Source organism: Scyliorhinus canicula, chromosome 4 (assembly GCF_902713615.1).
Source record: "Scyliorhinus canicula chromosome 4, sScyCan1.1, whole genome shotgun sequence".
NCBI classification, from domain to species: domain Eukaryota; kingdom Metazoa; phylum Chordata; class Chondrichthyes; order Carcharhiniformes; family Scyliorhinidae; genus Scyliorhinus; species Scyliorhinus canicula.
This window is the reverse complement of record NC_052149.1, coordinates 203,908,544-203,928,770: the sequence shown is the minus strand read 5'-3', so window position 1 is coordinate 203,928,770 and position 20,227 is coordinate 203,908,544. Positions and strand designations below refer to the sequence as shown.

Sequence of the window (20,227 nt, the reverse complement as noted above, 5' to 3'; positions counted from 1 at the left end):
TAATCTTTTACTGTGTAACTCACTGGAGCTGGGAGCTGATATTGTGTGACAAGAACAACTGAGAATCTGAGGCCTCCATAACCCGCACTGGTTACCAGTACTGTCTCCTTAACCAATGAGATTGACGGATTGGGAAATACGTAGGAATACTAAGAAGTAGGGTGAATTAGAGTCAAATGAGTTAGAGAGAGATGAAAATGGGGAAGGAAAGAATTGGCTGCAAGAGATAAAAAGCGACAGAAAAAGGAAAATGTGTACATTTTTTAAATCACCAAGGACAGTTTATTGCCTGAATACAGTTTAAACTTTCAATTTCTGACTGGACGAGGCTGCCTGGCATTGCATTTGAAATTGTTGCATCATTAAAAAGATAATAAACTGTTATTTACATTGACTTAAACCTCTGTGGTGAATTTAACATGCAGTTAATGGGGCAAATCCAGTAAATCATTTTTTATTTTAAAAGTCATGAATAGGCTGAGAGGCTGGTCATGGGATGCTATTTGTGCAAAGCAATGGGTGGAGCAGTTTAAATTGATCATGTTCTGGCAATTCACAACTCGAACATTAATAACAGTGCATCCTTTAACATTATGGCCTATTGAAAGTATGGTTGGCAATGTTCTTTCATATAATTTATTCTGTATGAAGTTTTAGTTTAGAAACAGATGACAGTTCTTCCATTAAGTTGCAGTAATACAATTGCCTACTTATTTGAAGTAGAACAATAAGGATTTAGCATAACCCTAAATTTTAGATTAATTTCCTTTGAACAAGTTCAGATTGCAAACACAAAACCTGATGAATTCCTCTGATTCGTATAATGAGCAATAAAAATTACCTTGACAGATTTGCGGTTTTATTTAAAAAAGAGGATTTATAGAAACATATTTGACGAAAGGATTTTCTCTCTGACTAAAGCTTATTTTTGACTGCCTGGATTTCATTCTAGAATTAATCTGTATCCTATGAAGACTGGGATCCCATTTTCCTTTCTGTGCCACTATGCTCATTGAAGCTTGGACCCTGAGCTCAAAGTTGTTTTAAAAATAAGTAGCATTTCCTAGATCACTCAATTGATTTATCCAGAGAGTAATTGAGGCATACAGATCAGCAAATCTTTAGACAAAGGCCATGATCTGTACAAAGTTAGCCAATACCACCCAGAGTGATAGGGACCCCACAATTGACAGAAGTATCTCTGGGTTAGAAAGACAAGAATGGTCCATTATTCTTGTTGTAAATGTGCACAGATGGCCCTTTTGTTTATCTGTGATATTCCTTGCAGTTGATTATTCTTTTAATACTCAACGCAGAGGCTTATTTATGAATAATGGCCACATGCTTGAGGTACCAAATTGTGACTGATGACTGTGAAATGATGAACTGGCAACAAGAAGAGAAGAGGGTAGAAAACTTTTGAGACCAACTAAAAGGAACTTTTATTTGGTGCTTGAGCCTACTCCATCTGTGGGCAGCATGATAGCACAGTGGTTAGCACGGTTTCTTCACAGCTCCAGGGTCCCAGGTTCAATTCCAGCCCTGGGTGACTGTCTGTGTGGAGTCTGCACGTTCTCCCCATGTCTGCATGGGTTTCCTCCGGGCCCTCCAGTTTCCTCCCACAGTCCAAAGATGTACAGTTTAGGTGGATTGGCTATGCTAAATTGCCCTTCGTGTCAAAAGAAAAAGGTTAGGTGGGGTTACGGGGATAGGGTGGAGGTGGGGCTTTAGGCAGGGTGCTCTTTCCAAGGGCCAGTGCAGACTCGATGGGCCAAATGGCCTCCTCCTGCACTGTAAATTCTATGATCCAGGATCTGAACTCTGATCCAAAGGAGTTGACAGGATACCCAATCAACAGTCGCATATTTTGCATACTTGACTTTGGATTTCCGAGCACTGGACAATACATTTACTCATGATTAGAGGCATACCTGGCTTTATGTCGGTTTTTAAATGTGTGCCAAAAGAAAGGAAAATGACCCCAAAATGTTTGATTACTATGTTGCTGGATTAATTCTATTCTTTAACATAAAACCTTTCCTCCCTGTTTCCATCAGGAAGTAGCCCATTGTGGTCACAGGATTCAAGTCCATCAAATGTATCCAGCTGCTCCTCTTCCCTTGCTAGTGAGGTCAGGCATAAGAATACTGCCGCACAGACATATGGCATAGGTGGTGTCTATTTGCAAAAGAAAATTCTTCAGATCACAGGCTTGACAGGTGGCACAGGCATGGACGAGGTCTTAGGCAATAGAGACGAAAGAGAGAAGGAACCAAAGAGTAGAAAGAGAATGAGGTCGCCCTTCAGGAGGTTCCGAGAAAGAAGTTCTTCCAGAGACAGACAGGTTTCAGCAGACAGAAAGGAGGCAGAAGGAACTACAAGAAATATGGCAGGTGTTTCAGGTGGAAATGGTGTGCCAGCTGTAGAAACAGACCAACATGGCAGCACCAGCACTAGTGTCACCTCCAGCAACCGACCTTTTGAATGGTTGTACCCTAAGATGATGAGGAACAAACGAAGGAAAACCTTATGAGTGTTTCTCAAACCTGTATGTTAGTGGTTTGACAGAAAATAAAAACTGAAAGAAACTAAAGCAAGATATTCTACATGTAACATCAAATAAAATTGCCTTCCTGAAAACTGATTCAAAGGTGGATCATGATCTAGAACATGAGAAAAGTGAAACACAATTCACTGTTTTGTGTTGGCTGTACTGAGAATTCACTACTGCTCTTCTGTTTTCATGTATCATATTCCAGTCAGCAGGAAGAGCAGGTGATCTGTTTTCAGATCTCCACTGATCTGATACTGGCTGCTTGGAAGCATGCCAGGATGGTCCCAGGGTTATCATCTCTCCCCATTTTCCATCAGTGTGGAGAAGTTTCTTGCCTCTATTTATCACCTTCCTAGGATGGCAGTGGTTGAAACTTGAGACCACATCGTTTTAAGAAAGCATGAGTGCAAACCTGAATTTTGCATTGCAAATGTGCTACTCTGGTGCAAGAGTTTTCAACTGTTCCCGACATAAATTAGTGTTCAGTTTAGTAAGCTTACAAACAAGTGGGATTTTTGATACACCAATTTTAAAATGCTGGATAGTGCAGGAAACAGATTTTCACGTAAACATTTACTCTGTATGAGCTTTTGTTTTCGGACATGTGTTTTCCCAAGTTACATACCTATCAATCCTTTAAATGTTTACTTCGACAAAACTTAGAGATCACTTGTCTATGAAACCACACGGTTTCAATAAATGCAACAGCTGCTTGGAAGGTGCTAAAAAGTCAACGGGAGTAATTTCAAGGGATTACGGGACCGAGGGGAAGGAAGCAAATTTTCCTCTCTCTTTGTTTATATTCCTTCCTCACACACTTTTAAAGGTACTCTGTTGAATTGCCAGCAGCCCTTAGAAAGCTTGCCTAAATGGTTGTTTTTATGTCTAAGCATAAACAGCAAGGGTTGGTAGAGTAATTTATTGTACGTTTCAGCATTTCACAACTTTATTGACACCTGGTGTTCATATATATGTACTTTTAAAGCAAAGGTCACTGATTAACAATCAGGAATTGATTTTATCCTTCTCTCCCACCAACCCATCAATACTGCCATCCAGATTTAAGATGACACCGCTATAGCAGAGTTTAGTTTAAGGTTGGCAGAATTATCACTCTCTCCATGGTAGCTGAGCTTGGTTTTTTGTAACTAGCGTTTCATTGGCAAGTATTCATGCAATGCATTCAATCTTATCGTCTTACAAAAAAAACCCAAAGAGAACTCTGGACTCTCAGCAATACATTATCTGTATTTGGGAGACATCTGACTGCTATGTTCCTCGCATGGTTGCTATTATTCTGTTGCACAGTAATTAAGGGCATAACTTGGGTCTAATACAATATCTAAGCTTTTAGTTACTGAATGCCCTTTGTAGCCATCTGTCGATAGGTTTTACTTTATTGAAATACCGATTTAAATTGTTTCTCTTGTCTATTATATAATGCTATGAGAGAAATGTCTGAACCAAAACATACTTCATAGAATTCCTTCCTGGACCTGTCATTTAAATATTAGAAAAAATTAAATCCACATTGCATAATCTCCACCTGCTGGAGTCTCTAAATTACCATCACTTTTCAGTTCAAATAATGTGACTGGGTGATGTGATGAATTGAGTATTGATTTCTCATGTCTGCAACTAACTTGAGAATTGAAGACAGATGGGAACAAATGTGGGGTAGGATTCTCCATTCCGAGTCCGCCCCGCCGCCAGTAAGGACAGACAAATTGGTGTTCAGCCAAATCTCCATTCACTGCAGCGGGAACGGAGAATCAAAGTCATTGTTTCTACTCGTTGTATGACCATCCTCTGCACGCTCTCCACCCCAAATTAGTTTGGAAGAACCATGTGAAAGTTCTTGTAAAGTGTAGTTCACAGAAGATGCCAATTAATGGCTGTGGGAACAACACAGAAATCATTCTAGAATTTAATTTGTTGGACTAGTATAGGGCTAACTTTATTCTGAAGTTTGCAATGTATATTTCTGACCTGGGAATACATTTCAACGGTTTTCTCCTTGATATGGGTGAGAACACAGAGGTTGGAAGAGGCCACCAGCTGTGGTATCTCTTGCCTGTCATTATGGATTGATGGAGAATACAAGGAGTGAGACGTTACAAGGTCACATGGGGTTTTTAGAAGCAAGACTGAGGAACACTTTACAATGGGAGTGCAATGATATTATGCTGGTTATTCTTAATGTTTTACACTGTCCCGATCAGGATATTGTTCAAAGCTGAGAACATTTTTTAAAATAGTGATTGTGCAGCAAAGTTCACATTGTTGCCCATTATAGTTGTCCTAAGATGATACTATGAACCTGTCAATCAGAACTGTGGTCCTTGTGTTGATAATACCCCCGATTGCAAGCATCACAGGTGCATGAAACACTCATACATGGGGCAGGGGGGGGGGGGGGGGGGGGGGGTTGTAGTGTTAATGTCACTGAGCTAGTAATTAAATGCTCCAGGGATGAGGGTTCAAATCCCACCAAGACAGCGAGTAAATCTGGAATATAAAGCCAGTGTTAACAGTCATTGATTGTTGTTTTGTCACTGGGCTAGTAATCCAGACACTCCATTTAGTGCTCTGGAAATCTGGGTTCAAATCCCATAAGGTAGATGGTGGAATTTGAATTCAATAAAAGTATGAAGTTAAAAGTGTAATGAGGACCATACGACTCTTGTCAATTCTTGTAAAAACTCATCTTTGGGTGGCACAGTGGTTAGCATTGCTGCCTCACAGCGCCAGGGACCCGGGTTCAATTCCGGCCTTGGGTGGAGTTTGCACGTTCTCCTGTGTCTGCGTGGGTTTCCTCCCGGGGCTCCCACAGTCCAAAGATGTACGGGTTAGATCAGTGTTTTTCAAACTTTTTTTACGGGGACCCATTTTTAGCAGCCGGCTGACCTTCGCAACCCACGTCGGCCGACCTGCGCGTCCCACCATTTTCTCTTACCTTGTTTGCTGCTGACAAAAATGGAGGAAATGGTTTTGGGTCCCTTTGGTTCTCGTACACGCTCCTCCAATGGAACCTGTTGGATGAAGGTGAAGCCTTCCGGTGTTGGAAAGTATGGAGTCTCCATCTGTCCAAAGTTCTGCATTATTTTCCTGTAAAATATGGTCAAATAAAACCACCCCGAAACGAAAAGCTACGACCGTTTTTTTTAAAAAGCGGCTGCACTGCGCGTGCGTGCCCGATCATCGGCGCACATGCGCATAGTTTTGCGCATGCGCGCCGACAATCTGGCACACATGCGCAGTGCGGCCGCATTTTATTTACATGTTCCCGGCCATTTTGAAAGCCACTTGCAGCCGGCGTTATTAACAGCCGGCTGTTGCGCGCAGGTTTGCACGATCAGGAGCGCCGCAACTGATGGCTCCGCGACCCTCCCGACACCTGCCCGCGACCCACCCGCGGGTCTCGCCCCCGAGTTTGACAATGCCTGGGTTAGATGGATTGACCATGCTAAATTTCCCCTTGGTGTCCAAGGATGTACAGGTTAGGTTATGGGGGTAGGGAGGGGGGGTTTGGTACGTTTCGGTATAGCCCATTTGGCGTAGCTGATTCGGCGTGGCTGATTCGGCGCACCCGTTTAGGCGCCAGGACATTTCGACGTCATCAGCATCTCTATATTTAAAATATTTAAACTGTCTTTAAAATTTTGCAAATACTGTATTATAAAAAACAATTAATTAAAAAACCTAGTAAAGCTATTTAATCTTAGAAATTACTTCTTCATTTCGTAATTATGAGCAATACCCCTCAGGAATTCAATAGAACTGGACTATTTGGCAAAAAAACGACTATAACGACTAATTTGACGCCGAAACGTCCCTCCGCCGAAAAATTCCTCCGTCGAATCGGCTACGCCAAATGGGCCACGCCGAACTGGCCACGCCAAAACGTCCCATTCCCAGGGAGGGGTGGTTGGGTGAGTGGATATGGGTAGAGTGCTCGTTCAAAGGTGTGGTGCAGACTCGATGGGCCGAATGGGCTCCTGCACTGTCAGGATTCCATGCTTCTGTGATAATTCTTCTTCACATTTACGAAGGTTACGATTGGTGTAATTTTTTGAAAAAAATCCTTTGAAAAGCAGGTGAACTGCAGATATTTTGCAATTGACAGATCTTTTGTGAAGGTTTATTTTTACTACTGATTTTTGATGTAACATGCAGCAAAAATGTAAATGAGTTTTTCCCCAAAATACATAATTTAGTTTTGTTTCTTGCACACATGTTAAACACAAATTTAGATGTGATTCCTTCCTTGAATGTTAAACCCATGATATTTTATACTATTTTACAATAATGCATGTATTTGCTGGGAAAAGTGACAATGCATATTTACCTCGTAAAAGAACTATCGTATGTACAGTACATTGTATTTAAACCTGACTAGATCTATAAATAAGTTTTGTGTAGTGGCTTCAGATCGTTTAAGAATTGATTTTGAATGTATTGTAAGTGTAAGTAATTTAAAATAAGATGCTGCATTTTAATTCCATTTTGTTGGCAGTTTTATTTTTGCCAGTTGTAAATGATCTATGCTTAATTGACATTAAACAACATCTATTTAGCGGTAAGGGATGTCCCATCCTAATATTGCACCCTGCACCTTGGTTAGTGGATCCAAACAAAGATCATAGAATAGATTGGAGGAGGAATAATAGGAAAATGGATGTACACACTAAGGGAAATAATTTCTGATAGGTCCAGGGAAATAGAAAGTAGGTAGGAAATGTTAAAGGAGAGTTAATAGAACTGCTGATTTATATTTAGTCCACCATCTATATAGAAAATAAGAAATCTGCGGATGATGGATATCTGAAATAAAAAACAGAAAATGCTGGAAATGCTCCACAAATCTGGCAGCATCTGTGGAGAGAGAAATGCAGAGTTAATGTTTCAGTTTGGTGACCTTTCATCAGAGCAAGTTCTGAAAATATAATACCCCATCTCCCCTCCTGAGCCAAGAGGCTGACCCCCATCCCAGATTCAAGGATCCAAACCTACCCCTTGTGTAACACCTCTACTCTTCCACATTCCAACTAGCAGCACCACCACCTGCTCCTGCAGCATTCCCCTGCTGATTCCCCATCTGACTGGGAGCCAAGCCTGTGAACAAGCTGATTTCTGGTGAGAAATCCTGCCGAACTATTTCTGGCCTGAACTCTTGCCGCCATCCAATTATCTTGGAAAACCGGACCGAGTCAATGTAACCATTTATTGCAGGCAGGTAACTAGAGCTTTTATGTACATGCACATAGGTCTGGTTTGCCTGATTTTAAAAAGTAGTGAAATGGAAAGTGTAACTTCCACATTATCTGCTTGTACTATACAAAGTATCAGCTTATCAAATCAGCACCTGCAGTACAACTGCATGAATCTAAACTTGTATTTTATGTTCAGCTTTGGCCCTGGCTCCAATTACAAGAATCGACAATTTTTCCGACTCAAGTCACAGTGAGATTTCGTCGCGCTCCAGCATTGTCAGCAATTGCTCTGGTGACTCCATGTATGCTGCTATGCAGGATGAGAGATATTTGCCGCAATCCCATAGTGTCCCAGATACAGTGGAAGCAGCAGGAGGAAGAAATGTGCTGCCAGCAGCCAGATCCATACAACCTTATGCAAGGTAAGATGGCACGCAATGGGCATTTTACTCTAAACGGCATGAAGTTGTATTTACTTGTAAATGACAATGCAGTACTCAGCCTATTAACAGGAATTGCACTAAATAGCAATTAAAATCTTTCTGTAGACTAGCTGGAAGCAGATATGGACTGTAAGCAAGTTTTCATGATGTAGAGTCCACCAGTTGTTCAAATGTTCAAAGAGAAAAATAGCTCAGTAACTCTTAGCCACTTTCATAAATTAGCCACTCTTAGCCACTTTCAGAATTTAAGAAAATCATGAATATTTGCGTAGACCGAAAGTAACACCATCTTTCATCATGCAACAATAATACTAAAATTTATAATTAAATCTTTCATCTTGGTTTGCTGGTGCTCTTGTTACTGGCTGTAATTTTTGTCATTGTTTTCAAATATTTACACATTTCCTTCGGTTTATTTGTGATAATATTGATCCTTCCAAAATATTCAATAATTTTTTTTTATTAGTGTCACATGTAGGCTTACATTAACACTGCAATGAAATTACTGTGAAAAACTCCTAGTTGCTACATTCCGGTGCCTGGTTGGGTACACCGAGGGAAAATTCAGAATGTCCAATTCACCTAACAAGCACATCTTTCGGGACTTGTGGGAGGACACCCACGCAGACACTGAAAGAACATGCAGACTCCGCACAGTGACCCAAGCCGGAAATCGAATCTGGGTCTCTGGCGCTGTGAAGCAACAGTGCTACCATGCTGCCCAAATATTAGGTGTTAGACAAATTCGTTTTGTAATTTCCACTTTTTTGGTTATCTCATTTTTATCGTATTTTTATGACCATCTGCACTTTTGTAAGCTAAAACATCACCTACTTGTTATTATCCTGATAGGATAGGCCAGTATTTTTTGAGTTTCTCCATTGTGTGCCATTACATAATTCAGTGACTGATTATGTAAAAAAAAAGGCATTGCATAAAATACTGAGTGCGTGACTGAGAGTCGCTGCCTGTAAAGTTTGCTTGTGGCTGGAGAAAATATTCACTTATCTTGGTTCATTCTCATGCTTACAATGTCATGAGAATTCTCTTAGTTTTCTACTTCGTAATGCACTCACTCTGTCCTGTAGGCTTTATCTATACAACATGATTTTAGCTTAATTTATGGCTCAATCAAGCTGCACTTTGAGTTGATACAAGTTTACTTTTGTAACCCACCCACTCTGCATCCTGTTTTATTGTGTTCCGAATAAAAACTTTTTATAAGAGATGGCTTTTTTTACAACTGTGTATTTTGAGCCATGTGAAGTTACCATTGTATTACTTACTAACTTTTCATATAAAGTTTAAAAAAAAATCTTACATAGAAAGCAGTTGCGCAATTAAACTTTATGCAACATAAACCACTCTCGCCATGCACATTTTGAGCAACCTGTGCTTGGGGTTGGTATCTCAGTAATTTATTTTGCTTATTATTTGCCTTGTATATTACTATTAATGAATTTGTTAATGTTAAAAAATAGATGCAATGAATGATTTGGGTGTGCAGTCATTGGTCTCATTTACCCGTACTTAAATGTAGTTACGAGAAAGGTGATCCTATGGCATTGATATCCACGGTCATATTTGTAAAGTTACTCATGTTCAATCTATCTATCACAGTGAACCTAATTGTACAACATGACCATCAGCACATTTGACACCCAAGCTGGCTTACTGAAGGACAGAATTGTGATTATTTCATCCCTATTTTTTAATACATTATAAAAATCACAGAGATGATTACACCTTTGTACCAATCGCTCTTCGGTACTTATCAGGGTTCAAAACAGATGTCAAATATAGAGTGTACAGCAGATTTCCTAATAATAAAATATTACAATGATATAGTAGAGGAAGTGACAATTTGAGGTTAGTCTAAGAGTGAATTTCTGAGACAATGAAAGGATACCAAATAATAGCTTTCTGAATAAAGTCAAATGAAAAATGAGTTTACTTGATAGACTGGCATTGTCATTCATCATGCATGTAACTAAATAACTTGTCCAGCATTGCCTGTGGTAATAGACCAGCAGTTGACCTGTCAAGCAGATTAAAATAACCTCAATGAAATGCATCATAATTTTAACATGCATTGATCAATAGCAAAATATCTATCTTTAACCACTTCACTGACATCAAATCTAGATTTCTGTCTTTTCCTACATTTCCCTCACAAGATATTGCTTGAATGAGGGGAAAGTTATTTATTCTGTAAGATTTCAGAAAGCACTTGGGGTATATGGGTTTTAGCTATCGAAAGTTAATCACCGACAGCTAAAGGTTGGTCAAATGTAGGCTAAATAATAGTGACACATTTGTTTTCCCCTTCAGTTCTTCTGTAATTTTAAGTACTGAAAAGCGAGGGTGCCTGGTAATGGATACAGCAGTTACATCTTCAAGTAATGAAGAGCTTGCCCGCGAACACAATGATTACATCTCAATTGATGCAGCGGACAGTGGCCGTGGAAGCTGGACTTCCTGCTTCAGCAACTCCCATGACAACATCCAGACAATCCAAAATCAGAAAAGTTGGGACCTACTAAATGCAACTAAATATACTCATACTTTAGATGGACCAATTGCAGAAATTGAACTGACACACTCTTGGACCACAGGCTGTCACTTAAACTCTGGAGACCTGACTAAAAGTACTAGTTCGATTCAGTCTAAAGACACCATTGAATGTGTTCATTCCAGGGAAAGCTGGACGCCTTCAACAAATTCTCATTTGGACAAGTTTGAAATGGATTGTGGGACTGCCAAACGAATAGGCTTGCACGAGACTAAAGTTGAAGTATCTGGACGCAATGCAAGTGTTTCAAACTCTAAGCCGAACATTGACCCCTCTTACAAAGCTGTTACTTCAAGCACAGAAAAGGGTCTTATTGGTAAGGAAAACTGCATTTAGATTTAGATATTTCATGTTTATGATTTATTTGTATTTAAATCAGTTAAGAGATGACTGCAAGAGGTACAGAATTTAGAGTACTATCCTAGTGAGCATGTTTGTCAGGTGTTTACATTCCCAGTTAGTAAATGATTGTTGTACTAAATATTTTGTTAGACTTGGATTTAGTAAATTATTGAAAGTAATATTTGACGAAATAATTACTGTTTGGGGTGCAAGGAGTAGCTAATATATTTTAGAAGTGGTTTGCTGGTAGTAACGTGCAGGATTATAATTCATTCAAGATATTCTAGAAATTCTGTCCTTGTCACCCCAAACATTGAAATCTTTTGCAAAGCATACCTGGATTAGATAGCGTTATAATGATCTAGGTAATGGCATAAAGATGATTATGACATTGGCTATTTATGGCATCATGTCTTGCCATTAAATACATCATAATATAGCAACAGTTTTGGATTCAATTTAACTTACCTCCGTTAGAACAGAAATGTGGTTTTGCAGTTATGTTATCATCATTAAGACATAATAGGACTTAGGTTTGTTGTCTTAGTGCTTTAGTTTGCCTCGGACATGAAAGGAAATGCAAAACATTTCCCTGGGCCTCCAGACACACATCCTTGAAGGTGGGAGACTAGTTGATAAAATAATTGAAAAAATATTTGGGATAATTGGTTTTCTAAGCAACGGCATAGAATGCAAAAAGGAAATTATGCTAACCCTATACTAATCATTGGCTAGGTCTCTGTTAGGGTAAAGTATCTGATTCTAAGCACTTTAGAAGAACATCAATGTCTTGGTGAGGGTGCAGAGGAGACGCAGCAGAATTATCTCACTGATTAATTTCCTTAATAATGTGGAGAGATTGGAGAAGTTAGGATTGTTCTCCTCTGAGCAGAGAACATTAAACGGGGAATTAATAGAAGTATTGAACAGTTTTGTTAAGAATAAGTAAGGACAAATATTTTCACTGATGTTGGACCTGTAACCAGAATATAAAGATTAAAGTTAATTGGCAAAAAAAAGGGTAAGTAAATAAGGTGATATGTTTTATGCAGTGAGTTATAATGTGCTGTGCACTGCCTGAAAGGGTTATGAAAGCAGATTCAGTCGTAACTTTGAAAAGGAATTGGATATAGATTTGAAAATGAAAAATTTGGAGAGCTGTGGGGAAAAGAACAAGGGTTGGGGTTGGGGCTAATTGTATAGCTCCTTCATACTGTCGGTATAGCCAAGTCAGTGGACCAAATGGTAGCCTATTGTAAGATTTTAATATTCTATTTTTTCATCTTACTCAGAAGTGCAGAGAATCTTTGGGATATACTATCTAAATGCAGAGAAAGTTGGAAATACTCAGCAGATCCGACAGCATCTGTGGAGAGAGAAATAATTAATATTTCAGTTCTGACTAAAAGCCATCGACCTGAAATTTGAACTCTCTCTCTCTACAGATGCTGTTACATCTGCAAAGTGTTTCCAGTTATTTGTGATTTTATTTCAAATGTCCAGTATCTGCAGTATATAACTTTTTGTATAAGACTATGCTAGTTTTCTTTGCATGTTATAACTCTAATCTAAAATACTGGTATGATCAGATTTTGTTGCTGCTGTTACTTTATTTCAGTTTAGAAATAATTTTGTATATTTTAACCTCCTAACATTTCATATCTTTAAATGTTTTAATCTCATTGACTTTTTCTTTCATGAACCTCATTAATGTAACAATGCTTATCTCTTATGCTAGTGTATTGTGTTACTGCAGCACAAAGGGATGGTAGATATAGAGAGCCACCACCCACTCCTCCGGGATACGTGGGAATTCCAATAGCAGATGTTAAAGAAGGAGGACATCACCATCCACGCTTAAAGCCTCCAGACTATAATGTGGCATTGCAAAGGTCACGAATGGTAACACAGACGTGTGACCCAACTAGACTGCCGCCGGTGCCCATTGCTAACCAACCTACATCAAGCAACCAGCCTAAAGCTCTGGGCCTACCTCAGTGGCACAAAATCTCTGAGTCCAACCCTAGACTAGTGCAGCTTAACCATCAGGATCTTCAAGATAACGAAGATGATGGTAGGTTGTCCATCCATAAGAACCCTTAAAAGTAACCTCTAGTAATTAGTCAGTATTCATTGGTCTAGCATTAATTCAGTAATTTTGTGTTGTAGCTGAAATCACTTTAGCAGTGAATGATATAGAACATCTTGTGTTACAAAGTAGAATTGAGTATTTGAAAAGTAATCATCAAACAAAATCCTTTAAACTATTTTTGCCCTTGAAAGTTTTTGCCTGTATTTTTGGGTTAACCCCATTTTTTCTCCTTTTTCTTTGTCTAATCAATGTCACATCGGTCCCAGCTATGAGTATGAATGTAATTACTTTTTTTGAGTGGTCTATTTAAAATGTTTCATCACAACTAATCCAATCAGGCTGCCAGAAGGTTCTCTGCAAGATGCCAGGGACTACTCCTGCTGATTTTCTTTCCCGCCTGCTCTTTCTGGAAATGTCTGGCCTAGGCTTGATAATTCCCATGACAAAGCCAATAAGGTCAGGGATTCAGCACATTGCTAGGCCATGCCTGTGCCTCACTATTCTGAGACAGTGATCCCTAATTTACTGTGCTACCAAGTGTTTTATTTATTTCTATAGGTTTTATCAAAAAATAATCCTTTAAACTAATTAGACTTTTAAAATTCTGAAAAGCTCAATTCTGCCAACTCAATTCAAGGCCTTTCTGACCCCACTAATATGCAAAACAACTGAACTTCTGTTAAATTGTTGATCTGGTGACAACGAGCACAATTAATGCAGAGACCATTTCATAAATTATGTAACTCTTCTCATTGGCAGTCCAATTGCTAATGAGGATCTCTGAAAGTAGTTTCAGTCTAATAGTTACTGTTTTCCATTTACTTTTTAAATTTTTCGGCTGTCCATTTATTGCATATGTTGCCTTTTAACCTCATTCTAAAATATTTCTTTCCCATTTAAAACCCAATTATTCTTTCATTGTTATACTGTTCATACTTTGAGGCGATTTGTTTTTCTCTTTAATTCAGTAATGTGTTGTAATTGGGTGTAATGAATGTGCTGGACTGTTGTTCCTTTACAATTCTAGGACAAATATAGTTAAGTATATCTATCTAATCTTTTATGCTGTGGAAGCTTTTCATCCTGCAGTCATCAGGACAGATGCACGTTTACCAATTTTTGAGGGAACAACAATTTATACTGCATATGAAAATATTGCTGATTGGTTGACAGATGAACTCTGTCAGGCATTGTCTTGGAGAATGCACCAAAGAGCAGTTATCCCCAATATTTGTTTAAAATTGATAACGGCAAATTGACTGATTGAATGCTTTGGAGATAATTGTTCCCTGCTGATATTTCTCGATGTCTACATGTTGAAAACCCACTTGCCAATCAATCAGCCTCCTTTTCTCATGCAGGATAAATTGCTGTCCGTTTGAGATTTGATATTCTTGAGTCTGGACTGATGAGTGCATGGTGAAAAGTTTCAACACCATGTGGGGTTTTCTCCCAGAAAACAACAAACAACTGAGTGTCATTTCGGGTGGGAAAATCGGGGCGAATCCTGCCGCTGTTCCTGTGTGATTCCCATCGCAGTCCTCCCACACTTAGTCATTGTTTTGAAGTAGGGACCTAAAAATGGCGAAGACTGGCTCCTCCGAGATCAGGGGCATGATTTAACCAAATGGGAACTATTTCCCACAGCAAGTGCATTTAGCCGCATGTTCCCTGCTACTCACAGCCCCGAGATGCACAATGCTATCTAACGCAACTCCGGTGAGATATGGAGCCTCAGCTGGGAACACGTGGCCGGGGCCGCACTTAGTTCCATTTCCTGCACTGAGGCGCCCCGCTCGCCAAAACCCTTCAGTGCAGGAAATTGGTTTCCCGATCTCTTGAGCCCCTCTCGAAAGGAATCGATCCCAATGCCTCGGTTACCTCAGGGAACTGCATATTAAAGTGAGCCTAACTGTCTCTCTCTAATATGCAGATTTGCCAAAAAGTGATTCCAGTCACAGTGGGCAGGCTTCACATCACGTGTCTCACGAGATCGCGTTAGATCTTGCAAGGCGAGACAGGTAGATCCCGGGAGCTGGGTCTCCCATCATTTACCAGACTTTGATGCGCTGCAACGCACTGCTTTTCAGGCGCAGCATGGCCGGTAGATCGCGCCCCAGGATGCCGTTTGAGAGGATGCCCCGATCTCAAAGTTAAGTTGAAGTTCTCCCCAACTAGCAGACATTGCGAGACATTTGCAACATCCCCAACCTTTGACCCCAGAGCCCTTCCTCTATGCGAGCATGAAGGTGACCCCCCCCCCCCCCCCCCCCCCAACCACCCTGCTAACCAAGTGAGTGATACCCTGTCATGGGGCCCACTCCCTTTCAGGATCCCTCCTCAATCTCTCTCTCCCCCCCCCCCCCCCCCCCCGCACACAACTGGGCAATGCCCCTTTGCACCCTGTCATGGCACCTTGGTGTTACCAGACTGCCCTGCCCTATCCCTGACTGCCCGGGGGCTCCAATGGCCTTCGCGCCTCCAGTGTGGCCATCAGGTCTGGTTTCCATTTTCCAAAACTTATACTGATTCACGCGCCTGTGGGGCGGTGAACCACAGAAGCCAGGAGGCTCTGGCCACGAAAGGACTGAGTTTATTTAAATGAGTTTAATGACCCATAAATATGCGAGTTTGGTTCATGCCCAGCAAGAGCATGAATCAGCTTGCATTGGGGCCACGGGTCAGATCCATCACACTTCATTCAACAGGTGGCGCAAAACCCGTTTAGGGGCTCTCGCGCTATTATCTAGGAATAGCAGGAGGTGTGCCGGGTGCTGTGGGATGATAGGATGGCACCCCATGTTTTTTGTTTTCAGTAATATTCCAAGTTCTGTATAACCAAGCAATTATCGAGCTTTTACGCATATTTTTCAATGCCAATTCCTTTAGCAGCAGTAGTTGAGGTGTTTTGTTACCTGTGAGTCTGTCTACAAGTATGCTTTGCCTGTGTTATCTATTGCAGGTAACAGGATTCTCTTATTCACTTTATAATATATACTAAATCAACAATTTCCTACTAATCAACTGCAAATTATTTCTCTAAAATTCTTCTGCAAGAATTATATTGCAATTGCCATTCAGTTTTTAATCCCTCAGTGTAAATTACATTGTTTACAACATCGAATAAAACCACACTCTGCAATCAATGATACTTTAAATGTTTCAGATTTTAAACCAGTAATCTAATCTTGGAGCCTTCACTGACTTTGGAGTTGAACATTTAAACAATTCAGACAACTGCTTTACTTGGATTTATTTCTGAATGTGGTATCATTTATCCGTATGCATATGATAGCTGCATAAATATCACTTTGCGTTCATTATCCTAACCGCTTCTTTAAATAAAAACGTCTCATGTTTTTGATTTAGCCTTGGTGCAAGAGCTATAAATTGGACATTGTACTTTTATTATGAATGTGAAATAATAATATTTTCTCCATTTTACAGAAGACGAGCAAGTTTCTGCAGTTTGACCTTTGGAACATTTCAGCTTCTGACTGTGACATTGGAACACAGAACTGCTAAGGGCCACATGTTTTCTTTTTCAGAATGCAGGCAGCTGCTTTTTTTCATTCTTTCTGCCTTAAAGTACATCTTCAGTGTGTCACGTGCTGCATGTGGCAAGGCCAGGCAGACCTGTCCATGTTGTCTTTGAGTGAACAGCTATTACATTGAATACACTTTAGTTTTCCAGGCTTGTAAAACAGCACCTAATGAAATGAAAATTAAATGAAAATGCAGCTATCTGAAGTGCAGTACTTGGTAAATTTATGCTTGCCAAATTTATTTTTTTATTTTATTAGTATAGGCTGTATCGTGGTTTTAATTAACTAATTACATTGTAATTTAATATCTTCTGCATAATTGGAAAATGAGCATAATGTACAAATAACTGGACTGATTTGGTTTAGCAATCCTTAAATCCAGCAATGCTACACAGGTAGTGGCATAATTACAGCTGTAAATTATATATTGTACTATAAGTTATGAATTCCTCCACAAACGGGATATAGCATATTCAGCTTCTCCTCAATATGTTTATATTACAGTTTAATAATTCACATTTAAATTAGTGTCTTCAACTTTAATGTATTAACACATAATGACTGACTTTCATGACTCAGTTGGCTGCCTTTTCGGCGGTGTGCCTGCTCCAGTCAGCCAACTCCATTGTGATTTTATGGGCAGTCGTGGAAGCATCAAGTAGGCCACCGAACTGTGGCCCAATTGAAGCCCTTAAGTGGGCAGTAGGAGAGGCCTCCATCCAACTTATAGCACAGCAGGTTTGTTGCTGGGGGCTGTTGGCCAGTGAAAGGAGTGGGTTGTGTCCCTTCAGGATCCCTAATGGCAATTGAAGACCCCCCCCCCCCCCCCCCCCCCTCCCACCTCACAGTTTTTCTTCCTCGCATCCACCATCACCCTGCCCTGTCCAACATGCCCCCTCTTCTTCCTACTTGAGGCCTGCCAACCTGTGATCCTGGACTTACTTGGAGGCCTGGTTCTATCACTGAACACCTCCTTGGCCAAGCTGCAGGAGCAGCAGTGGTCACTGTACCTGGTAGCAATGCTAGCACTGCAGAGCTACTGCCCTCCAATTGGCCCATTCGCGTAAATTTAAAGATGGGCAAGCCAACCAATTGGGCTTACCCCCGCCATTTACGCCGATATGCAGGCAGTCCACCTTCAGGGTATAGTCCAGCTCCATTTGTTAATTCTTATTGCCTGCAGTCAAGGAGCAGATCATCAGGTAGTATAAATTAATGTGTATGCTTCTCAAACACTGTGCACATACATATGACGGGTATCTAGATTAAGCAACTGTTTTCCATTAAGTGAAAGACAGACGAAGATGTCCTATTTATATATACAGAAGTGTTTAGGAGGAATTGAATCAGATCAATGCTTCATCAGATGACTGTCAGATCTACACTTCAGATATGCTGATCATTGAAAGTGCTTGTATCGGGCAATTGCTTGAAAATCTATTTAAATATACCAGTATTGTTTGGGCTCTTGAACTGTGCAGGAACTGTTTTCAGTTGCTGAGTGTACAATTTAACTCGTTCATTTTTAATCACTGCAGATTTCATTTATGCAGTAGGTAACCAATCCCATCTTTTCTAACGAACGGTAGATACAAACAATTTGCCTCAAAAATTACTACTTCAAAACATTCAAAATCTAGTTGTTTTTACTTATTTGGTGGTCTGGTTATTTGTACGTGCATATGGTCATATATGTAACTGGAAAAAAATATTATTTTCATCAAGAGAAACCTCAAGAAGTCTTTAATTCTTACATTGGCTCGCAATTGTTTAATGACAGTACTTGACTTTTTTAAAAATCACTTCACTGTGGCATTGTCTTCACACCTTATTTGGTGAGAAAAGTTTACAAGGTGAGCAAGTTCAAGTTATATTTAATTATTTTTGCCAGAATTAATTTAATTCCCGGATTGTGATTGGCCATCAATTATGGTCAGGAATCTTGGGAATGGTTCTTTGTGCCTTTATTTAATAGTAGGGGCAGCAAGGCTTTTGAAACCAAGTAGTAAATTAAAACAATAAGTGCAGTATTATGAATGATCGCCAGAAACTTCCTTCCTAAAGGACTAAAAGGGTTCCTGCCTCTGAAGTGTAAATAAAAATGGAGATACAAAAAGATAAAATTATATCTGAATTAGTTTTCTTTATATTCGGATTACAGTGTGACTTGCATCTGCTTGTCCTAACCTGTGACTGTTTAGAAATTTAGCTGATCATATTGATCAGTTTGTTCAACAAGATTGTGTAGTATTCATAGTAGCAAATCTTTTCAGTGCTTTATTTAAATCTAATTTAAAACTCTTCAAGCTTAGGTGATTGCATTTTTTCACAAAGTCATTTGTTAATGGTATTTTGGGCTTTATTTTTGATATATATATATAAGTATATATAAATATAAAAAAACTGGAGTGCACTTCATGGACTATGTATTATCAAATCGAGCGTTAGGCATATTGAATAAGCTGCACAATCACTGTAAGCATACAGGTATTAAAGAAATATTCTGCACATGTCCATTCACAAAAAAAAGTCATTGTAAAGTATAATATAATCAACTAATGTTTTTCTCATACTTTTGATACTACTAGTAACTTATGTCTTTTAGAAAGACAGTAGGTGTCTGTATGCTTTTTTCGTACTTTTATCAGTGATTGTACATATTGTTATATTTTTGTTGAACAAATGTTATAAAATGTATTGCTTATTTCTTCAGATTCCATTGAAATTAAGTTGTAAACCAATAAATAACAGTGATGTATGGCCATTGTCTTTTTTTAATAGCATATTGATGTGTTTATTTAAAGGTTGGATGTTGGAACCTGGGTTGTGATCAATATTCCCTATATTTCACCCCAAGAGTGCATAAAGTGAAAGAAAATAAATGTTAGCATGAGCAGCCTCACTCAAAACCATATCCATACATGTGAGTCAGGGTTAATGCTGTAAGCAAGTGGAACATTTTACAATTTCAAGTGCTCATTGCAAGCATCAAGCACTCCCAAGTGACAACTGACAGGGAAGCTCTTTGTTCTACCACATCAATTTGCCTTCACTTCAATCTTAGAACAGCTTTCCTTATTACGCAACTTTGACATATCCATTTTCCATTCCCATGGCCTCTCTAAATCTTGCCCTACATTACAGCAGTAACTACATTTCAAAAGTATTTCATTGGCCATGAAACGCTTTGGGACATCCTGCGGTCATGAATGGCTGTCTAGATTCAAGTTCATTCTTAAATGAGATTGCAAAGTTAGGGCAGTATTGTGTTGTTGTCATATGCTCATTTGAGATTGGGTTAACATTTCTCAAATCCATATTGGACTCCCCAATTACCATGCTGGAAGGTCCCACCTTTTGCATAGTTTTTTTTCCATTCCCTATTTTTACAGTTTTACCCCACGATCCATTGTTTCGCAATTGGAGAAATAATTTCCGAGAGCATTGTTGCTCAAAAGGCCAAGGC

The 20,227-nt window shown here is 39.5% G+C and overlaps 1 protein-coding gene across 14 annotated transcripts in view; it reads left to right on the top strand.

The window, feature by feature from the left end:
• LOC119965324 (rap guanine nucleotide exchange factor 6-like) overlaps window positions 1–19,519 on the top strand; it is a 498,093-nt gene extending 478,574 nt beyond the window's left edge. For 11 of the 14 annotated variants that reach the window (XM_038795925.1, XM_038795924.1, XM_038795922.1 and 8 more), the window contains 4 exons: window positions 7,964–8,189; window positions 10,542–11,098; window positions 12,863–13,198; window positions 16,664–19,519. In XM_038795925.1, the coding sequence (XP_038651853.1) occupies window positions 7,964–8,189; window positions 10,542–11,098; window positions 12,863–13,198; window positions 16,664–16,689 (1,145 nt within the window). In that variant the 3' untranslated portion in view covers window positions 16,690–19,519. Of the gene's footprint in view, window positions 1–2,057; window positions 3,764–7,963; window positions 8,190–10,541; window positions 11,099–12,862; window positions 13,199–16,663 lie in introns of those variants that run through there. The other 3 variants (XM_038795927.1, XM_038795920.1, XM_038795930.1) reach the window with 3 other exon arrangements.
• Window positions 19,520–20,227: the final 708 nt, after the last annotated feature.